Raw genomic sequence first — 22,073 nt, 5'->3', positions numbered from 1 at the left:
GGACTTTTTAAAGGTAGTGGGTGAAACACCCACTCGGCCCTCAGGGTTCTGGAGGCCCTGCCTGGGCTGAAGATAACGCAATGCGTGTTAATCCTCTGAGCTCTGAGGTCGTTCTCTCTCTGGATTTGTTCATCTCTTCTTAAACTCTCCTTTAAAGGCTCTTCATATAACATGATCCTCATATGTTTCATATGTAAATGCTCCGTTATCTTCATCACTACTTTCCAAAACCGCTGCAGCAGCTTCAGCAGCTGTAAACTCTCTGGACGCCATTTCACATGAGTCTGCGATACCGATAACGGACCGGTACTGATAATGGGCAGATACTGATAATGGACTGGTACTGATAATGGGACGATATCAATAACAGGCAGATACTGATAACTGACCGATACTGATAATGGGCCGATACTGATAACTGACCGATACTGATAATGGGCCGATACTGATAACTGACCGATACTGATAATGGGCCGATACCGATAACGGGCAGATACTGATAATGGACTGGTGCTGACAATAGACTGGTGCTGATAATGGACCGATACCGATAATGGGCAGATACTGATAATGGACTGGTACTGATAATGGGCCGATACCAATAATGGACCGATACTGATAACAGACCGATACTGATAATGGGCCGATACCGATAATGGGCAGATACTGATAATGGACTGGTGCTGATAATGGACCGGTACCGATAACGGACCGATACTGATAACGGACCGATACCGATAATGGGCCGATACTGATAACGGACCGATACCGATAATGGGCCGATACTGATAACGGACCGATACCGATAATGGGCAGATAACGATAGACAGATACTTATAATGGGCCGATACCGATATAGGGCAGATACTGAAAACGGGCTGATACCAAAAATGGGCCGATACTGATAATGGATGCCGTTTGTTAATTTTGTGAAATGTTTGTAACCAATCAGAATCCAGTTGATCTCTAAACACTTTCTGACAGCTGAAAAGAACTAACATCAGGCTGAAATGCTTCTTTTCTTGTCAGGATGAAGTATCATTTTAGTGGGAGTGCAATGGGCTGAAGCACCAGCAGACACACACACACACACACACACACACACACACACACACACACACACATGGGTGGAATCATCAGCTGATGAAACACAGCCATGTAATACACTCTGATACACACTAATAATCTGACTTATTTATAGCAGTTCTGCACATAAACATCACTGAGTGCATAAAGAGCATACGAGAGAGAGAGAGAGAGAGAGAGAGAGAGAAAGAGAGAAAGAGAGAGAGACACAGGAAAAAGACTCAAAATGAGAGACAGAGAAAGAGAGACTAAAAAAGAGAGTGAGACATGAAAAGGCAATGAAAGAGGGGTGGAGAGAAGGTGAGATCGGAAAAAAAGACAAAGAAAGAGACAAAGAGAAAAAAGCTTAAAAGACAGAGAGAAAAACAACAAAACAGAGAGAAGAGAGCGAGAGATGGGAGGAGAGAGCGAGAGAATGAAAAGGAGAAAGAAAGGAGCGAGAGAGAGGAAACAAAAAGGAGAGAGAAGAGCGAGAGACAGAAAGAGAGCGAGAGAGATAGTCTTTTAACTGATTGAGATTGTGCAGCTCAGCAGGCACACACACACACACACACACACACACACACACACACCACACACACACACACACCACACACACACACACACACACACACACACACACACACACACACACACACACCACACACCACACACACACACACACACACACACACACCACACACACACACCACACACACCCACACACACACACACACACACACACCACACACACACACACACACACACACACACACACACACACACACAATCCTGTTTCTGTCCCTCTCGTTCAATCTCTATGTACAGAACATTCATCCTAGCATGCTGTATGATAGATCCCCTCCCTTAAACCCCTCTCTCCTCTCCTCTCCTCCTCCATCTCTCCATCCTCTACATGCTCTCCTGTCAGTCAGTTCAGTGGGCTTCATAAGTACAACTGTATGATGATCAGTGTGACTGTATGATGATCAGTGCGACTGTATGATGATCAGTGCGACTGTATGATGATCAGTGCGACTATGATGATCAGTGCGACTGTATGATGATCAGTATGACTGTATGATGATCAGTGCGACTGTATGATGATCAGTGTGACTATGATGATCAGTGCGACTGTATGATGATCAGTATGACTGTATGATGATCAGTGCGACTGTATGATGATCAGTGTGACTATGATGATCAGTGCGACTGTATGATGATCAGTGCGACTGTATGATGATCAGTATGACTGTATGATCAGTACGACTGTATGATGATCAGTGTGATTGTATGATGATCAGTGTGACTGATGATCAGTGCGACTGTATGATGATCAGTGCGACTGTATGATGATCAGTACGACTATGATGATCAGTACGACTGTATGATGATCAGTATGACTGTATGATCAGTACGACTGTATGATGATCAGTGTGACTATGATGATCAGTACGACTGTATGATGATCAGTATGACTGTATGATCAGTACGACTGTATGATGATCAGTGCGACTGTATGATGATCAGTGTGACTGATGATCAGTACGACTGTATAATGATCAGTGTGACTGTATGATGATCAGTACGACTGTATAATGATCAGTGTGACTGTATGATGATCAGTACGACTGTATAATGGTCAGTGTGACTGTATGATGATCAGTACGACTGTATAATGATCAGTGTGACTGTATGATGATCAGTACGACTGTATGATGATCAGTGTGACTGATGATCAGTACGACTGTATAATGATCAGTGTGACTGATGATCAGTACGACTGTATAATGATCAGTGTGACTGTATGATGATCAGTGTGACTGATGATCAGTACGACTGTATAATGATCAGTGTGACTGATGATCAGTACGACTGTATAATGATCAGTGTGACTGATGATCAGTACGACTGTATAATGATCAGTGTGACTGATGATCAGTACGACTGTATGATGATCAGTGCGACTGTATGATGATCAGTGTGACTGATGATCAGTACGACTGTATAATGATCAGTGTGACTGATGATCAGTACGACTGTATAATGATCAGTGTGACTGTATGATGATCAGTACGACTGTATGATGATCAGTGCGACTGTATGATGATCAGTACGACTGTATAATGATCAGTGTGACTGTATGATGATCAGTACGACTGTATAATGGTCAGTGTGACTGTATGATGATCAGTACGACTGTATAATGATCAGTGTGACTGTATGATGATCAGTACGACTGTATGATGATCAGTACGACTGTATGATGGTCAGTGTGACTGTATGATGATCAGTACGACTGTATGATGGTCAGTGTGACTGTATGATGATCAGTACGACTGTATGATGATCAGTGTGACTGTATGATGATCAGTACGACTGTATGATGATCAGTGTGACTGTATGATGATCAGTACGACTGTATGATGATCAGTGTGACTGTATGATGATCAGTACGACTGTATGATGGTCAGTGTGACTGTATGATGATCAGTACGACTGTATGATGATCAGTGTGACTGTATGATGATCAGTGTGACTGTATGCTCAGTTGATTCTAAACAGTGGTGGGGTTGGGGTTAGGATTTGGACCATTGTTAGGTCCAGGACCAGGGTGAGGGTTGGGTTTAGGTTTTGGGTCGAGGTTAAGGTTAGGATTAGGATTAGAGCAGATTCAGAGTTAAAAACAATCATGGTCAGTTTAGTAGACTACAAAGTATCTACAAAGCATCTAAAGTGGACTATCCAAATAAAGTGTTACCCTATGTCACTGCTGTCCAATCAAAATCTCAACACGTCCATTTACTTCTTTCGAATGACATTCAAATTTTCCAAGAGAGCCACGCTTCCTATATTTAATCTCCCATCAAAGCGGCCAGCGCACTAAAATAAGGCACTACCGCAGGAATGGGGACCGTCAACAGAAAATATGTGAGTTTCCTAAATCTTTCCAAAATATGAGACTCCTAACAATCATGCAAGACCCCACAGACCACCAACACTCAAAAATCAAGCTCCACTTTTGCATCCACAGGTGTTTCTGTCCATCCTTCCACTGTGAGAAGACGACTCAGCGCTGTGGGTCTGAAAGGATGTGTAGCTGATCAAGAAGAACCTCACTGAGAAAAGGAGACGGACACATCAAACAAAGAAGCTGAACGATGGACTGACCACCCCAGAGTCCAGACCTCAACACCACTGAATGTGTTTGATTACTTCAGAAAATCATCAACCAGCTTCTAAGACTGAACTTTGGAGGTGTGTCTGCAGATTCTTTGAGGAACTGAAAGTGAGGCTCCTGTAAAGAATGGAAGCTGAAATAAAGTTTTTTGCTTCTCCAGCTGTTTTGGCTGGAAGTTAAATGTCTTTTGTGCAGAACACTCTTAAAAAGACGGTTCAAGAGTTCGCTAGTAAAGAAAATTGAAGGGTTAAAGGGTTATTTCATGGTGAAATGGTTCTTCAGGATGGAGAATGTGTTGTGTAAGACGCTATATAGCACCAAAAAGGGTTGTTCTATTATGACGTCAAATTTTAACAATAGCAGAGCCCTTTTTGGTGCTATATAGAACCATTTTCAAAAAGGTTCTATCTACAACTATATACAACACATTCTCCATCAATCTGAAGGACCATTTCATCAGGCAAAGAACCATTTAAGCATGCAAATGGTTCTATGTAGAACTCCCATTGCCTTTATTAAAGAGCTCTTATCTTTTTTTAAGAGTGTATATTACTGCTCATTTTTGTTTGTCTCTCTTCTCTTCCAGCCCCTGAAGCCAAAGCAAGACTAAATAAATGGTAAGACGTATTGAGAGACATGCATAACCCAGTAGGAGTGTGTGTGTGTGTGAGTGTGTGTGTGAGTGTGTGTGTGTGTGTGTGTGTGTGTGTGTGTGGTTTAGATTAGATTAGAAGCACATCTGCTTCTGTAAGTCAGGAGGGCTCTCTGGAGTGTATCCACGCTCTTGGGTGCACAGATGTTTCGTCTTCTCTAGATGCAGGTGGATGTGTATTCGTGTGTGTGTGTCTCAGAGTTGGTATGTGTGTGTGTGCATTAATCTGCCCTTTTGAGTAAATGAAGCTGCTCTACCTGCATATGCATTAAAGGGAAACTCCATTGATTTTCCAAAGTTTCTGCATAATTCCTTCATTGAGATTCAGAGTGGTTAATGGCTGATTGTAGAGATTTCTTTACAGTGGTGGTGATAGGAACCAGGGGTCACCACTATTTTAACATCACTATTCCACAAAAAACTCGTGTATATTCACTGGTGTTCTTTTTTTTTGATAGCATATATATATATATATTGGTCTCTACAGCAGCAGATATATATCCGCTGCTGTAGAAACCAAAAGAAATGGTCCAAAATGACTTGGAAAGAGTCTGGCCCCTGGTTCCTATCACCACCACTGTAAAGAAATGTACAATACATTTTACATCAAAACTCTCTGAAAGACATCTCAACTTTTCCATTATGTAGACATTTAGAAAAATTGGTGGAATTCCCCTTTCACTATTAAATTTCCCTTAATTTACCCTAACCCTGAACTTTGACCTAACTCTAACCCTAACCTTAACCTCAAAACCAAACCCGCACCCTGGTCTTAAGCCTGACCTTAATTGTTAATAAATTGAGCATCTATAGTTGGTGTCTATGTACAGTGAGATGTCAGATGCGGGTGACACACTCGGTCACCTGCTGCTTTAGCACGCACTGCACATGTATCCCATCTGACTCCCTACATGTGTGCAAAATACCAGCATGTGGTCTGCGTCTGTACCTTTAGAGCCCACCCTTTAGAGCCCACCCTTTATCTCCAGTGCCGAGTCTGCATGCTCGTCTGTCTGTGACCCGCATGCTCCTTCACGTGCAGCCGCTCGCTGTTTCCTAATGAAATAGCCGTCCTCTCTCGGCTGCAGGTGCATGCGAGTGGCATGCGATGTGCACACGTAATGCTGCTGCATGTGAGTGTTGCACGCTGGCACTGACCTGGTCTTGTGACAGGAGGTGCAGATGTATCCTCTCTCCTGCTGGTTGTAGCTGCAGCAGGCTTTGCAGACGTTGTAGGTGCAGTCGAGGCAGGCGCGGCGCGGGTTGAGCAGGAAGCTGAAGGGCTGACAGCAGCGGATGCAGCACTGCTCGTTAAACCTGTGCTGCTTCACCAGCAGCAAACACCGACTGCCCTCCTCCTCCAATTCCTGCTTCAGATCACTACAGAGAGAGAGAGAGAGAGAGAGAGAGAGAGAGAGAGAGAGAGAGAGAGCGAGAGCGCGAGAGGGAGGGGACGAGTGAAAGGGAGTGGGAAGGGATTAGAATGAGGAGAGAGAGTGAGAGAGGTGGGGAGGGGGAGAGAGGGAGAGAGTGAGGAAGGGGAAATACGGGAGGATAGAAGGAGAGAAGGAGTAGGTAGAGATTGAAAGAAAGAGAGAGAGGGAGATAACGAGGAGGGGGGAGAAAGAGAATTAGAGATTTTAAAAAAGGAGGGGATAGAGAGCAAGAGAATAGGAGAACACGAGAGAGAGAGGAAGAAGGGGAAGGGGGATAGAGAGAGATAGGAAGAGGGAGAGGAGAAAGAGCATGGAGAGTAGAGAAAGAGAGAAGTAGCAAGAGTGAAAGAGTGGGAAGAGAGAGACAGAGTGAAAGAATGAGGAGAGAGAGAGGGGATAAAGGGGGTGAGAGAACAAGAGAGGGAGAGAGAAAGAGATGGGGAGAGGAGAGAGGGAAAGATAGAATGAAAGAATGAGGAGAGATAGAGAGATAGAGAGCAGAGAGAGAGAGAGAGAGGAGTGTGAATGATCTAAGCATGGAAACCTCTTTACTGTCAAAATGTTCATAATCCACATCAAACCTTAAAAGCATCAACGTCTGCAGTGTCATCAAAACACTAATATACAGAGACAATAGAGAGAGATAGAGAGAGAGAGAGAGAGATAGAGAGAGAGAGAGAGAGAGAGAGAGAGAGAGAGAGGGAGAGTGAGAGAGAGAGAGAGAGAGAGAGAGAGAGAGAGAGAGAGAGAGAGAGAGAGAGATGCTGAAGGAGAAGTTAAGCCACATACACTCATGCAGAAAAATTGGAGATGCTGTAAGGAATGAAAAATTAAAAGGGGGATAATTCAGAGGGAGGAGTCTGCAGCACACGCACACGAAAATACTCTCTTTTCTCTTTCTCTCCTTTTATTCCTCTCATTCTGTGACACTCGCTCTCGTTCTTTCTCCTATACATTCACCATCATACGTTTACACTCCTCTCCGTCTTTCACAGAAACACTCCTCCAGCTCTGTCAGTGCACAGCCGAGCGAGACCACCACGCTAGACTGCACAAACTGACACACATCACTCAAACACAGACTGCCTCCGCACACCAGTGCAGCCCACCCGGCCCACCCGGCCCACCCTAAAGACACACCACACACACGCACAGTAAGCTCTTAAACAGTCTGTGCTCCAGACTCCCGTGTTTGAGTGAGTTTTGGTAATTATTACTGCATGCTTTAATTGATCCCTAATTAAATGAGGCAGGCTTAGGAACTGCACACAGGAGAGCTGCATAAGACAAAGCTCTGAGGGTTTATAAAGCACACACACACACACACACACACACACACACACACAGAGTTAAATAAAACTTTACGGTTTAGGTTTTCAATCCCAGATGAAGGTTTACAGCACACAGTCTCAATTAAAGACAAATGGAAGACCAGTTTATGTTACAGTAATTCTATTTAATTCTATTCTCTCCAGGGTTTGAATTTGGAGCTTCCAGGCCGAAGTGCTGTGGAGATCAGTGTTCACCCTCATCTAACACTCTGAATTCAGTTCATGAAGGTCTTTCTAATTAGCTGATGAGCTGAATCAGGTGTGTTTAATGAGGCAGTGTGCTGAGGTCTGCAGAGCTTTGGCTCGCGAGGACTGGAGCCTGACGCATGTCCAGATTTTGGGCTAGAGTCATAAAATACACTGCCAGATTTACCAAAACTTTGCATGGTGAAACCTCCATGCAACTTTAGTTACATGAAACCTGACATGAGTTGCATGAAGCCCAATTCACAACTGACATGCTGCACGACGCATAACTCGCAATACACTCCTATATTAATCAACGTAGCCTTTCACAGTGTCATGCGGCACTGTAACGGTAACGAACGTGTGAAGCTTAAAAATACACTTTGGGTTCATTTTTGATGCGTGCCATACGTGGCATGCTCACACTTTCTGGACAGAAACAATAAAGAAATGCAGTGTTTATGTCGTAATATACAAACTAGGCCAGGAGTCGCAACCCAAATGTTAAGAAGAGCCACTTTGTCCTTTCAAAAAAAATGTCAAACCAGCTTGAGAGCCACAATATTTTATGTCCATTTTACCATCTTGGCTGTAAATGTGTCTCAGTATGTGCTGATGTACTGATATACACTAAAAAATATAAACAAAAACGCAGACTTACTTTGCTCTGCTTTAAGCTTTAGCTCAGCTACAGCTGCTTTTCTCACATCTCCAGCAGGAAACTTTTCCAAAAGTGGAACAGTTTCTTGTAAAATTTGGCTGAAGTCGCTTCTCATTCACCAGATTCGTTTTGAATTTTCCCGTTCCACCTTAAATGGTGCCTGAGGCGTCACAATGTAACTGCTGCACCATTTAAGGTGGATTCAAACACAAAGCTGCTGAATGAGAAACTGATTTCAACTTTGTGACTTTTTAGTGTTTCAGTTTCTCACTGCAGATTAAACGTATCAGGAAACCAGCTGGAGTGATTATAAACACTATTAAGTCCATTCATCTCTAAATTATCGATGTCCATCTTAAATCTCTCTCTTTGCCGTTTCTTTAGCTACTAGCTAGACGAGACTGTTGTCTGTGTTGCTATGGTGACCAGCAGTCTGCGCTGATCTTCAGGGTTAAAGGGTGAATCAGCAGTTCTACATTAACTCCAGAGTTTAAGACCATTTATTGTTAAACTGTGTTGAACGATCAGCAGAGCTTTATTTTACTGTAAAGGAGGATTATTTTATTTTTACCTACTAATCTGATTCAGCTGTGGAGCCACAACAGGGCAGTAAAAGAGCCACTGGCGGCTTGTTGAGCTGCACGTTGCCGATCCCTGAACTAGGCTAATAAACATCTTTTGTTTTTTTAAAAGGTGTTAAAAAACATGTAAAAAAGGTCTTTTGCTTTGTGCTGCATGTGTGTCGTGTTCGGTAAGAAGTGTCACAGAGTTGTTCTGGCTTACCACACACACACACACACACACACACACACACACACACCGTGTCACATTTAGTGTGAGGCGGGCTTAATGTAAAGTGCCTTGCAACTAATATGAAACTCAGCTGCAACAGTTCCAAGACTTTCAACTTCGTGAAACAAGTTTCATAAACCGTTAATCAAAATGGTGATGAGTCTCATGATTATTCCCAATGACATTCTTTCAAACCATTGATTTCACCGAATTAGTGGACAAGAAAATAAAACACGTGACTTAGACACGCCTTTATTTTAGTTAAAATGTGTGCTTCATAGAGGACTTATGACTTTCTTCTCAAACCAATTTCAGATGTATTGTGACTGCATATCACGGTTGCACTGAGGCCCATTTTGCGGTGCAACTGCAAATTTGCGCTCGTATGTACATTTGGCCCCGAGTGTTAAATCCAAAACACGGTTTAAAGCTCAGGAGGCTGAGCAGCTTCTCCGAGCATGAGGGAACTTTTATTTTATTTCAATATGGGTTTATCAGTGTCTGTGTGAACGCCATAGCTCACTGCCGCATGGCCCGAGGCCACACATCGCTGTGATATTAACCACGGCTAAAGTAATGCTGAAGACCCGGCGAGGAAAAACATTATTTATGAGTAAAGATATTTCACTGAACATCAAATTATGCAGTTAATTCATATTTTCATATTCTGCCGCTCTCGGTCTCTTTGTTTCACAGACACAGAGAGTAACAGTCTCAAAAGATTATATTTAATCATAATGAAAAACTGTCAGCTCACTTTCAGTACAGTTGTTTCTCACATCAAAGTGAGGCCGGAAATTCCTTCTGTATAATACATACAGGCCCCGGGGGGAGAGAGAGGGATGACTACACAGGGAGGAGAAGAGATGGACTGAGTGAAGAGGAAAACAACGGGAAATGATGTAAATGTCTTCTTCATAGGTTTGAGACAATGACTGATCGTTTTTATAGCAAAATCAAACAGGAAAGAGTGCAAATTTTAAACAGATAGAGCCGCAATTTTAATTATGCATTATTAAATTTTGTCTTAAAGGTGCAGTTTGTACGATTTTTTGCTTAAAACATTAAAATTATCAACAGAAAGTGAGGAAATAACAGTTTCGACAATGTGAAAGACGTCTCTGTATCACGTTGCCGAGATATCTGCTGAAGTTAGCATGCTAACCAGCTAATTAGTGTTGGATAAATGAATGAAAGGGCGACAGGTAGATACAGACAGGTGGTCCAGCTTGCTAGCTTTGGGTTATGCTGAGTTAGCTTTAGCTCGCTAAGTTTCTCTGACTCAAACTGTTCTGTGTGGGCGGGGCCGGAGACGCAGCCTTGTGATTGGTCAGGGGAATGCTTATGGAAGCGCTACCCAAGATTAGAACTTCCCAGTTTACATCGAGGGTCTTTAGTGCGGCTGCTAGCCTCTGATCTAGAGGTCAATAAATACATCTGGGTTGCTAGCTAGCATTTGTGACGAGCATCATCGGAACAGGGTTCTCCAGAAGATCTTTCTTTAGAAACTACTGTGGCACTGCTGAAAGAGGAGAACATGCATGTTCACAACAGCGGTAGTGATGTATAACTTTTCATTTTGGCCACAGTGTCCTTTAAATGGCAGCTTTAGCACTTAAATCGCAACATAAACAATATCCTTATGCAGTTGGATTGTTATTGTAGTCCAAATTGTGACAGTTCCAGCGCTTGGGCCTCGTGGCCAATTCAGAAAACTGGGAAATGATTCATAAAACGCTTCACATATGCTTTTCCTTTTTTCAGACTGAATCATTTGTTCCACTATCCAGAGGCAGAACTCCCTCTGTTTGAGTTGGGTTGGCTGCTCCATCTGTCTGCACTCCGTATTGGAATCCACTGCAGTTTACCGATAGATTTGCATTTGCAATTAGAGTTTATTGACCGCCCGCCGCTGGGCCGCAGTGTGTTCTGCCACATCCACACACAGACACACACACACACACACACACACACACACACACACACACACACACCCCTCCACGCTCCAATGTACAGGCCTACTCGGTGCTTTTAATCATGAGGACAAGAATCACCACTACAGCCCAGCGTTCGAATGTGTGTACATGACAATTTTATAATACACATGTACCTTTATGGCCAAAGCAGCCCTGCAGACGTGAATCACATCCCCTCACATTAATTCACTCACTCTTTAACTGGTCATAATAGAGGTGATTAATGTATGATACAGCAACTCACCGATAATCAGCAGACAGACAGGCGGCACACACAGACATGCAGGTTTTTATACAATGTCAGGACATAGAGTGTCTATATATATATATATATATATATATATATATATATATATATATATATATTCATACATAAATAAATGGCTAGTCCTGCTCCTGTGAGGTGGAAGGCATGTTTCTTTCTGAGTTAATGTTTGTCAGATAAACGTTAATTGCCTGCCCTGTGAAGTTCACTGCGTTTGGCCTTCCACAGTGAAACAGTTAATAATGAATAATTTGTTCTTGAAATAAACTGCTGCTACTAGATTTTGTGCACTGCCTTATATATCCTCACAATACATTCATTCATATATATATATATATATATATATATATATATATATATATATATATATATATATATATATATATATATATGAATGTATACACACACACACACACACACACACACACACACACACTGTACAAAAGGTACATAAGGCAAATTTTTAGTATGTAGGAACAAAAGCTTCTTGCAATAAAATTTGACATAGAATTAACTGTTTATATATTTAATATTTATATACTACAAGTCAAGAATGTTTTTTTTCTTTTCCAGTAAAGTTACTTTTATGGAAATATGAGGTTTTATTGTTGATAGAATTTTGCATCTATACATAATACGAAAAAATAAACAACAACAACAACAACAACAACAACAACAATAATAACAGTGTTATTATAATAAAGGGAAGTTTTCATCCTCTTGGTTTAAAAAAAAATAAAAAATGGAAGCGCACACACACACACACACACACAATCACAGCATGATGTCCAATCAATGAGAACACAAAACAGAGATATTAAGCAGTTAAAGGTCAGAACGTTACATGGACTATTAAGATAGTGATTAACTCTTTCTCTCTCTCTCTCTCTCTCTCTCTCTCTCTCTCTCTCTCTCTCTCTCTCTCTCTCTGTATTCGGGTGCGTCAGCTCAGCAAATCATGCATCATTGAGAGTTTCTTTGAGTTTTATCTTCAAACCCCAGTTAGCATAGATCAGAAACACCTAACGAGAAATAAGAGACAACTTCACAACTCAGTCCCTTTAAACAGGAGAGGATCATCAGTGTCAGTGCTTTTAATTAGCCTGAAAGTGCAAGATTCAGGATAATGTTTCACGCCCACTGCATAAATAAATCCAACTTATAATAAAAGCTAAAAATCAGAATTGGCCATAAAAACAAAAAACAAACAAAAATAACACAATTAGTGCACCTCACACCCACTCGCCCTCCCCTAGACACAGCCACTTCCCGACGTTTGTAACATCCCCATGTTGCATTTTTAATTCACAGTAAAAGGAACCACACTGTTCCTCTCTCATCTCCTCCGATTACTGCAGGGAGCTCCAGGCTCAGCACTGAGGAGTTACTGCAGCCCTTCAAGAGAGAATCTCCCCGAAACACACCGGACTGGTGTGGAAGTGCACATCAACTGCACAGAAGTACAGTGTGGCGTCTGTACATCTTTAAAGGTGTCAGCTTGGCTAAAAATCAAGAATAGACATATTTATCAATATTTACGTGCATATTTATCAATAATAATCAATAAAACAGCCAATAAATAATGGGCAACAGGTTTGCACAAACTTTAGGCTTCATAATCTACTTCTCCTTTCAGCTGCTTTTGTCCATTTTTAGATAATAATAAGTTATACAGATCCATAAACTACATAAGCAAGGGTTTTTGAAATTGCTTAACAACTTAAAGCAGTTACACCATAAGCTTACGTTAAGTTAGCTACATTAGTCTTGTAGCTGCAATTTAAAAACTGAAGAAGCAATGTTTGGACACGAAACACAGTCAAGTAAGTTTCTGCCATCTCTGACAGGTTTCTTGTATTTTCAGCCTAATGATGGCCGCCTTGCATCACCTCTTTGGACCACATATTGAAATCTCCCGTGAACAGCTACCAAACGCATATTCAACACTCAGAATCAGCTCCAGACCTTTAATCTCCTAAATTTGTAGGGAAATAATGAGAGAGGGAACTGCTCACCAGTCAACTGTTCAATTACTTTTGAGCCTGTGGAAACAGAAGGACTGAGTAAAAACGGCTGTAATGACTGAACAGTTAATGCACTATTTTTGTTAAAACCCTTCAATTGAAGCTGAAAGCACATCTTGACCGCTGCATTTCAAATCCAAATGGTGTACAGAGACAAAATTACAAAAATTGTCACTGTCCAAATACTTATGGACCTGACTGTATGTATTGGCTGATTGAATATACTTATACACTTATATATTTATACACTGAGTATATCTGAGTATATAAACATATTATACACTGAGTATGTAAATATATTATACACTGAGAATGTAAATATATTTGCATATTTATAATAATAAATCTATTATATTATAATATATATACACACTGAGTATATAAATATATTCAATACATTGAATATACTTATATACTTACACTCGTCAACAAAATAGTTGCATCCAGAAGGGAGTGTCAGATTGCGATGTTATTCAGAAGGAAGATAAAGGTTACCAGGAACAATAAATGATTAAAAATTAGACTGATATGGACGATATTTATTGAGCTACTCATACAGAAGTCGTGTCTCTCAGCTTGGTGTCACGCCAGCATGTTTGCTAACGCAACGTGCCGGACGTCTCGGCATGGAGTTGTAGAGGTTCCTGATGGTGTCCTGCGATAATCCGTCCCATTCAGCTTGAATATTCTCACACAGTTCCTGCAGATTTTGCGGTGGGGGGTGGAGAGTTGATAGCGTGTCCGATAGCACCCCACATATTTTCAAACGGGGATAGGTCTGGCGATGCGGCTGGCCATGGCAAGCTCTTCAGATGGCAGCAGTCTGCAGATGAGCGTTGTCCTGTTGGAATAGCGCACTGGAGTACGTGTTCCGAAAAGATAGGGCCGCTGGTTGTGGGACCTCATTACCGTAACGCTGGGCTGTCAAAGTGCCTGTAATGAAGACCAAAGGTGATCTGGCATCAAATGAAACTGCATCCCACAACACGACACCAGGACTTCTGGTCGTGTGACAACAAACCGTTTATCTTACCGCTGACCACAGTGCCTCATTGGTCGTCTTCACCAAGACAAAAGCGGGACTCATCACTGAAGATGACCCACTGCCATTCTGAGTCGCTCCGTGACAGTCTGGCATGACACCATTGCAGTCTTTGGCGATGTTGCCGTGGTGTTAAGGGCAGTCGTCGTAAAGGTCTGCGTGCATGTAGTCCTGCGTCGTGCAGCGATCTGCCGATGGTGCTGACACTAACAGGATGACTCAGGGAGGGCGTCACTGCTCCTCAGTGTCCGCAATCGTGGCTGTTGGGTCACTCAGCGCATGTCGGACAACCCGTCGGTTCTCCTCTCCGTGGTTCGTGTAGGTCTCCCACATCCTTCATGTCGCTGGTGCATGCCGCCTTCTATCCACTGCTTCCAACATCGTGCTATGGTAACATCCGCATGACCGGTATGGCGTGCAATACGTCGATAAGACCATCCCACTTCCCGGAGCTCTGCGATGCGACACCTCTCGAACTCTTCCAACTGCTCCAATTGCTTTCGAGCTCTTCTCCGAGGAAAACTTTGCTTGCAAAGGATGCTGCCAACACAGCAGCACGAGTCAGAATGGAAAGCACACATAATGGGACCACCCTATACAGTCGGTCAGGTGCAGCGATAAGGCCGTCCTTACTTACGTCACACGCGCAGCCAAGCGTGAAACTTGAATCATTTGCATGTCTTACAATGTCAAACCTACCCACCAAGTTTCATTCCAATCGGTTGATTCCTTCTGGGTGCAGCTATTTTTTGACAAATATTTGGGGAAAGAGTGAAAATGGCTGAATTAGATTTATTGCTTTAACACTTTCAGGCAACTCCTACTGTTTAATCTGCTCCTCTATATTAATCATGTGATTTCTCACTGCAGTTGTTGCATATGTAAAACGTAAAGGCGAGGCAAACGCAATGTGTAAATGCACTAATCTGAATTGCTCTCTGAATGAGCTCAGAAAACCGCTGATTCTACACTAGTGGTGTGTATTTCAAACCTGCAGTCTTGTCAGTAAGAAACTGTGTATTTATAATAGCTGAGAGTAATCAAGATCAAGTAATCAAAAAAGTTATGATCTATAATGAGTTATTTATAAAGTAGAACTACTGTGTACATCAACAGAAAATTACACAGAAGTTTCAACAACTATATGTAAAAAGTTTTCAGTAATTTATGTGTGAGTGCATATTCTATACTAGGGACACAAGGTGTTTTTAAGTTGTAAGTGGAGGGTGCTGAAATCTTAAGCAGCATATATGAAACATGGACAGTGATGTCAAGCAAAAAGATTTTTTTAACTTGATTCCTCCTTTTTGGTATTATGGTACAGTTATGCTCCCTGACAAGACGCTAGAACGGCTCTGTGTATTAAAAACCGTTCATTTACACCAGTGCAGAGCTTCTAAATGTAAAAATACAAACTTCGCTCTGAAACAAGAACATATGGGTCTGTAATCCGATCAAATTATTATAAAGTTCAATTTAAGGTATCAGGGTATTAAATAGCTTAGCAACCACCTAGCAACACCTTGGCATCAACCTGGGACACCATAGCAACCACCTAGCAACACCTTGGCATCGACCTGGGACACCATAGCAACCACTTAGCAACACCTTACCAACCATCTTGGATACCATAGCAACCACCTAGCAACACCTTGCCAACAACCTGGGACACCATAGCAACCACCTAGCAACACCTTTCCAACCATCTTGGATACCATAGCAACCACCTAGCAACACCTTGGCATCAACCTGGGACACCATAGCAACCACCTAGCAACACCTTGGCATCAACCTGGGACACCATAGCAACCACCTAGCAACACCTTGGCATCAACCTGGGACACCATAGCAACCATCTAGCAACACCTTGGCATCAACCTGGGACACCATAGCAACCACCTAGCAACACCTTGGCATCAACCTGGGACACCAAAGCAACCACTTAGCAACACCTTACCAACCCTCTTGGATACCATAGCAAGCACCTAGCAACAGCTAAGCAACAGTTTAGCAACCATCTTTCTAGTTATTATTATTATTATTATTATTATTATTATTATTATTAAACAGTTGCAGACTTGCAGTACTGAAATCAGGGGGGGCTGCAGCCCCTCAGCACCCCCACTTCCCGCATCCCTACAGTGAACCGTTGTGTTTTAGCCCACATATTTTCTCCACCTCGCCACAATAAAAGACAATAAAATAGTGTTTTCTGTATTCAAGCACTGAGACCTCAGACAGTCAGCAGAGCACTTAGAAACCCACGTACATCCCTGTCCTACACTGCGGCCCACTCTGATCTCAGATCTAAACTAGTTATACACTATAAGGGCCTTCGCTGAGATTACTGGTCAGACGCTCAGTTCCATAGAGAAGCAGCAGCTGGCCCACCCAGTTTTATCAGCACCGTGTTCATTTCTTCCTCTGTTGATGATCATGCTGGCTGCACTGCACTGTACAGCATGCTGAGAGATACGAGGCCAGTGATGTGCATGAACACCCAGCACACACACACACACACACACACACGCACACACGCACACACACAAGCATCAATCTTCGTCATATAAAGGGAGGAAAACACCCCGGGTCGTATATCACGTGGCAGAGAGTAGAAAAATTTACAGCCGCAGTGTTCACGCCTGCAAAACACTCACTCACATTAATATCGACCTCACGGAGCTCGATCCCCCCAACACCCCCCCCCCACCACCACCTCCTCCACCACCACCAATCTGCTTTCATTAACCAGTAAAGCTGAGGACCGAAAAGGATGGCATCATAACAATAGCAGAACCCTTTTGGTGCTAAATAGAACCATCTGCAGCACATTCTCCATCAATCTGAAGAACCACTTCATAATGCAAAGAACCATTTAATCATTCAAAGGGTTCATTGGATGTTCATGGTTCTATCTAGAACCATTTTCTTTACTAAAGAACCCTTGAAGAACCATCTTTAACAGCGCACACACACACTTCCCAGGGCTAGTTTGACCGAGACAGTGTCCTCTAACATGTGCACAACTATATGTCAAAGGTCATCAAGGATAACGTCCAACGTCCTTACAGTAACAAGGCCGTCGTTACCACGGCAACGACCATGAATAATGAATTCGTACTGTGAGGGTGCGTTCAAAAGAGTCCGTGTGTATTCAACACTACAGCGAAGCATGACTATTTCATAGACAGGAGGGAAAAAGACGCCACGTTTATTCCCGTGTGAGTTCGTGTCTGAAGTCATGAATAAAACATCTAACAAGTGCTTTTTTATTCCTCTTCGTCTGTTTGTCTGTGTAAAATGGGGCAACAGTGATTTCATTACCGTCTACTTTAACATATGATTAGTCACTCATTCGTTCTGTCTCTCGAAGTGACCGCGCTCAACAGTAGCTGTCATTTTTTGCATGTGTTCAATTCTAAGTCTGTAATGAAAAAGTAATGCATTGAATTTACTTGAACTAATACGTACAGTATTGTGCAAAAGTCAGTGACTCATCATTTATTTACACCCACTGTCAAAAAAATAGCTGCACCCAGAAGGAATCAACCGATTGGAATGAAACTTGGTGGGTAGGTTTGACATTGTAAGACATGCGAATGATTCAAGTTTCACGCTTGGCTGCGCGTGTGACGTAAGTAAGGACGGCCTTATCGCTGCACCTGACCGACTGTATAGGGTGGTCCCATTATGTGTGCTTTCCATTCTGACTCGTGCTGCTGTGTTGGCAGCATCCTTTGCAAGCAAAGTTTTCCTCGGAGAAGAGCTCGAAAGCAATTGGAGCAGTTGGAAGAGTTCGAAAGGTGTCGCATCGCAGAGCTCCGGGAAGTGGGATGGTCTTATCGACGTATTGCACGCCATACTGGTCATGCGGATGTTACCATAGCACGATGTTGGAAGCAGTGGATAGAAGGCGGCATGCACCAGCGACATGAAGGATGTGGGAGACCTACATGAACCACGAGAGGAGAACCGACGGGTTGTCCGACATGCGCTGAGTGACCCAACAGCCACGATTGCGGACATTGAGGAGCAGTGACGCCCTCCCTGAGTCATCCTGTTAGTGTCAGCACCATCGGCAGATCGCTGCACGACGCAGGACTACATGCACGCAGACCTTTACGACGACTGCCCTTAACACCACGGCAACATCGCCAAAGACTGCAATGGTGTCATGCCAGACTGTCACGGAGCGACTCAGAATGGCAGTGGGTCATCTTCAGTGATGAGTCCCGCTTTTGTCTTGGTGAAGACGACCAATGAGGCACTGTGGTCAGCGGTAAGATAAACGGTTTGTTGTCATACATCCAGAAGTCCTGGTGTCGTGGTGTGGGGTGCAGTTTCATACGATGCCAAATCACCTTTGGTCTTCACTCGTCTGCAGACTGCTGCCATCTGAAGAGCTCGCCTTGAAGACACAGATACTGTGCCATGGCCAGCCACATCGCCAGACCTATCCCCGTTTGAAAATGTGTGGGGTGCTATCGGACACGCTATCAACTCTCCACCCCCCACCACAAAATCTGCAGGAACTGTGTGAGATGATTCAAGCTGAATGGGACGGATTATCGCAGGACGCCATCAGGAACCTCTACAACTCCACGCCGAGACGTCTGGCAACAACTAAGCATGTTGCGTTAGCAACCACAGTGGCCCGACGCCAAACTGAGAGACACGACTTCTGTAGGTGTATCTCAATAAATATCGTCCATATCAGTCTAATTTTTAATCATTTAATGTTCCTGATAACCTTTATCTTCTGAACAGCATCACAATCTGACACTCCCTTCTGGACGCAACTATTTTTTTGACGATGAGTGTAATTTCCAAAACAGCCATTAAGCGCAGCATATTCATTTTTAACATCAGGGGAAAAAAAAAATCCGAAAACATTAACAGAAAGTTTCACAGAAGCTTCCACAACTAAACATAACATTATTATTCAGTGTGACTCTCTCTCTTTATTCCAGCTTCCACTCTTTTCAGGAGACTCACTTTCAGCTCCTCAAAGAATCTGCAGACACACCTCCAAAGTTCAGTCTTAGAAGCTGGTTGATGATTTTCTGAAGTAATCAAACACATTCAGTGGTGTTGAGGTCTGGACTCTGGGGTGGTCAGTCCATCATTCAGCTTCTTTGTTTGATGTGTCCGTCTCCTTTTCTCAGTGAGGTTCTTCTTGATCAGCTACACATCCTTTCAGACCCACAGCGCTGAGTCGTCTTCTCACAGTGGAAGGATGGACAGAAACACCTGTGGATGTTTTCAGATCTGATCAGCTTGATTTTCTCCTCTCTCTCAGAGATGAAAGCTTTAAGTGCTGTTTATCTGATGGGGCAGTTTGGAGGTCTAACAGATCTTCCAGGTGGTTGTTAGGAGTCTTTTTATCTCTGTATTTATTTAACTCAAGTTTTTAAAACTCTTGATTTTCTCATACGAGTGGATTCTCTTATATCTAATCTCTTCAGACATACCTCCTGAAAAATTAATAACATTTATTTAACAACTGTTTTGACTGGAAATGAAAAATGAAGGGCCATCTCTGACTTTTGCAAAGTACTGTACATTTCTGTAAATACAATATGCCATAAACACAATTATTTCTCAAAGTAAGTAAACTGAAAGATGTGTGGATGTTATATATTTTATTCATGTGGAAATGATGCACACATCTGAATCAACTAAGTTCATGCCCTGCTCTCTTCCAGAGTGAGAAAGGGTGACTTTAACAGCTTCCTGCACTGACCGCAGAATAAAATGTGCTTAATGAAGCACATAGAAGTCCATGTGTATAAAAGCTGCCATGCATTACAGAGCATTACTAAATGTACGATATGGAAACGTAGTGGTTGAAAGCTAATCTCGCAAGCCAGACGTCTGCCAGTCATCAGAGGGTCTGGTGTATTTTATTATTGGTTTAAATTGGCATAGTTTAACAGGAAGGGGCCGTTAGATAGCCATGAAAAATAACCAGCCAGAGACTGTTGTTTTTGTGTGATGTACAGGGGCAGGTGACTTTTAAAACAAGGTTTTTGTAACAAAAACACCCACGAAGAACAAACGCTATGTGTTGCCATGCCTAACGTGGCAGTATGCTTTAGCCTAGAGTGATTTGGTTCAGGTTTTTAAGTTTGCTGTATTGTTTTTCCTCAAATTACTACATCTCAGCTGCCTGATAGTAAGTGAGTTTTGTCATCTTCACTGGGCAAAAGTGGCGCCTGTAGCAGAGGTGGGAACAAGTCACTAAGTTGCATGTAACAAGTAGGTCTCAAGTCCTTACACTCAAGTCCCGAGTCGAGATAGTCGAGTCTCGATTCAAGTCCTGAGTCAGTACAGGCGAGTCTCAAGTCAACAGTCCTAATCTTCGCGTCCTAAAAAGTCAGTTTTTACCCTTCCAACTAAAACACAAAATCCACGCTACACAGATAACCACGACAGAATAGTGTTTACACAAACAGCAGTGCACTACATATGAAAGAAATTTTAAGCACTACTGAACTTGAAGATATTTGTGATGATTTTTGGGATCATTAAACACACAGGATTAAAATAAAAACCAGCTCAGCCAACTAGAAACAACCGCTAGTTTGAATTGAACTTAGACAACAGAAACCAAAAATGTTTACAGAAAAGACAGCAAAATGATGGTGAATGTATGAAGCTGACGTTTCAGCAGCAGCTTCTTATTTGAATTTTCCATTCCACCTTAAATGGTGCAGCAGTTACGTTCTGGCACCATTTAAGGTGGAACAGTAAATTCCAAAAAAGTCCGCCTCAGCCTCGTGGTGAATGTTGCGCTTGTTTTCTCCTGCAGAAGCTTTAAAATCAGTCAAATAGAGAGATCTGCGTTTCTTTTGTTTTGCTATCATGGGGAAATCGGTCAGTTCGCCTGGTAAGTTTCCGCAGTAAGGCTGGAGTTTAAGTGCTGAGGGCGCATTGACACTGTTGATGCTTTGCTTGTTTCCAATTTATGGAGACAAACTTGTGCTCTGTGCTTCTCTAGTCCTCCGAAATAAAATAAACCGGACATCAGCTCAGTGACAGACGTCTGACAACACTGCTGTTTACTTAATTTACCGCAAGAAATTAATTCATTCACATGAAAACTAAGACGGTGTAGAGCCCCGTCTGCAGTCCACGTTTCTTCCACTTTGAGTCTCGAGTCTTTCCGAGTCATGAAGCTAGAGTTCGAGTCAGAGTCCGAGTCACTGGCGTTGAAGTCAAAGTTGAGTCCTAAGCCTTTCACGATTTTCTTGAGTCGAGTCTAAAGTCAGTTTGCATGGATGCATGCTCTATTGTGAAATGTGCTGCAATTTTGCAAGGCGGTCAGTTACGGCCCAAATACATGGTCACTGTCTAACAAAAAACTTTAGTATAAAAAAATTATGCATGTTAATTAACTTTAATGCATTTTAATGTAAAGATTTTTTCCTCCCCAAGTAATTTAGGACCGTTTGTATTTGCC

At 42.5% G+C, this 22,073-nt stretch overlaps 1 protein-coding gene across 1 annotated transcript in view; it reads right to left on the bottom strand.

The window, feature by feature from the left end:
* Nucleotides 1-22,073, bottom strand: part of LOC118799000 (myosin VIIA and Rab interacting protein) — a 258,885-nt gene that overhangs the window by 140,822 nt on the left and 95,990 nt on the right. Inside the window, exon 3 of the mRNA XM_036558667.1 lies at nt 6,057-6,278. Coding sequence (XP_036414560.1) covers nt 6,057-6,278 — 222 coding nt within the window. The remainder of the gene's footprint in view (nt 1-6,056; nt 6,279-22,073) is intronic.

This window comes from Colossoma macropomum, unplaced genomic scaffold (genome assembly GCF_904425465.1).
Source record: "Colossoma macropomum unplaced genomic scaffold, Colossoma_macropomum, whole genome shotgun sequence".
Taxonomy (NCBI): Eukaryota; Metazoa; Chordata; class Actinopteri; order Characiformes; family Serrasalmidae; genus Colossoma; species Colossoma macropomum.
Note: the sequence above shows the minus strand (reverse complement) of the source record. Positions and strands in the feature narration are given on the sequence as shown.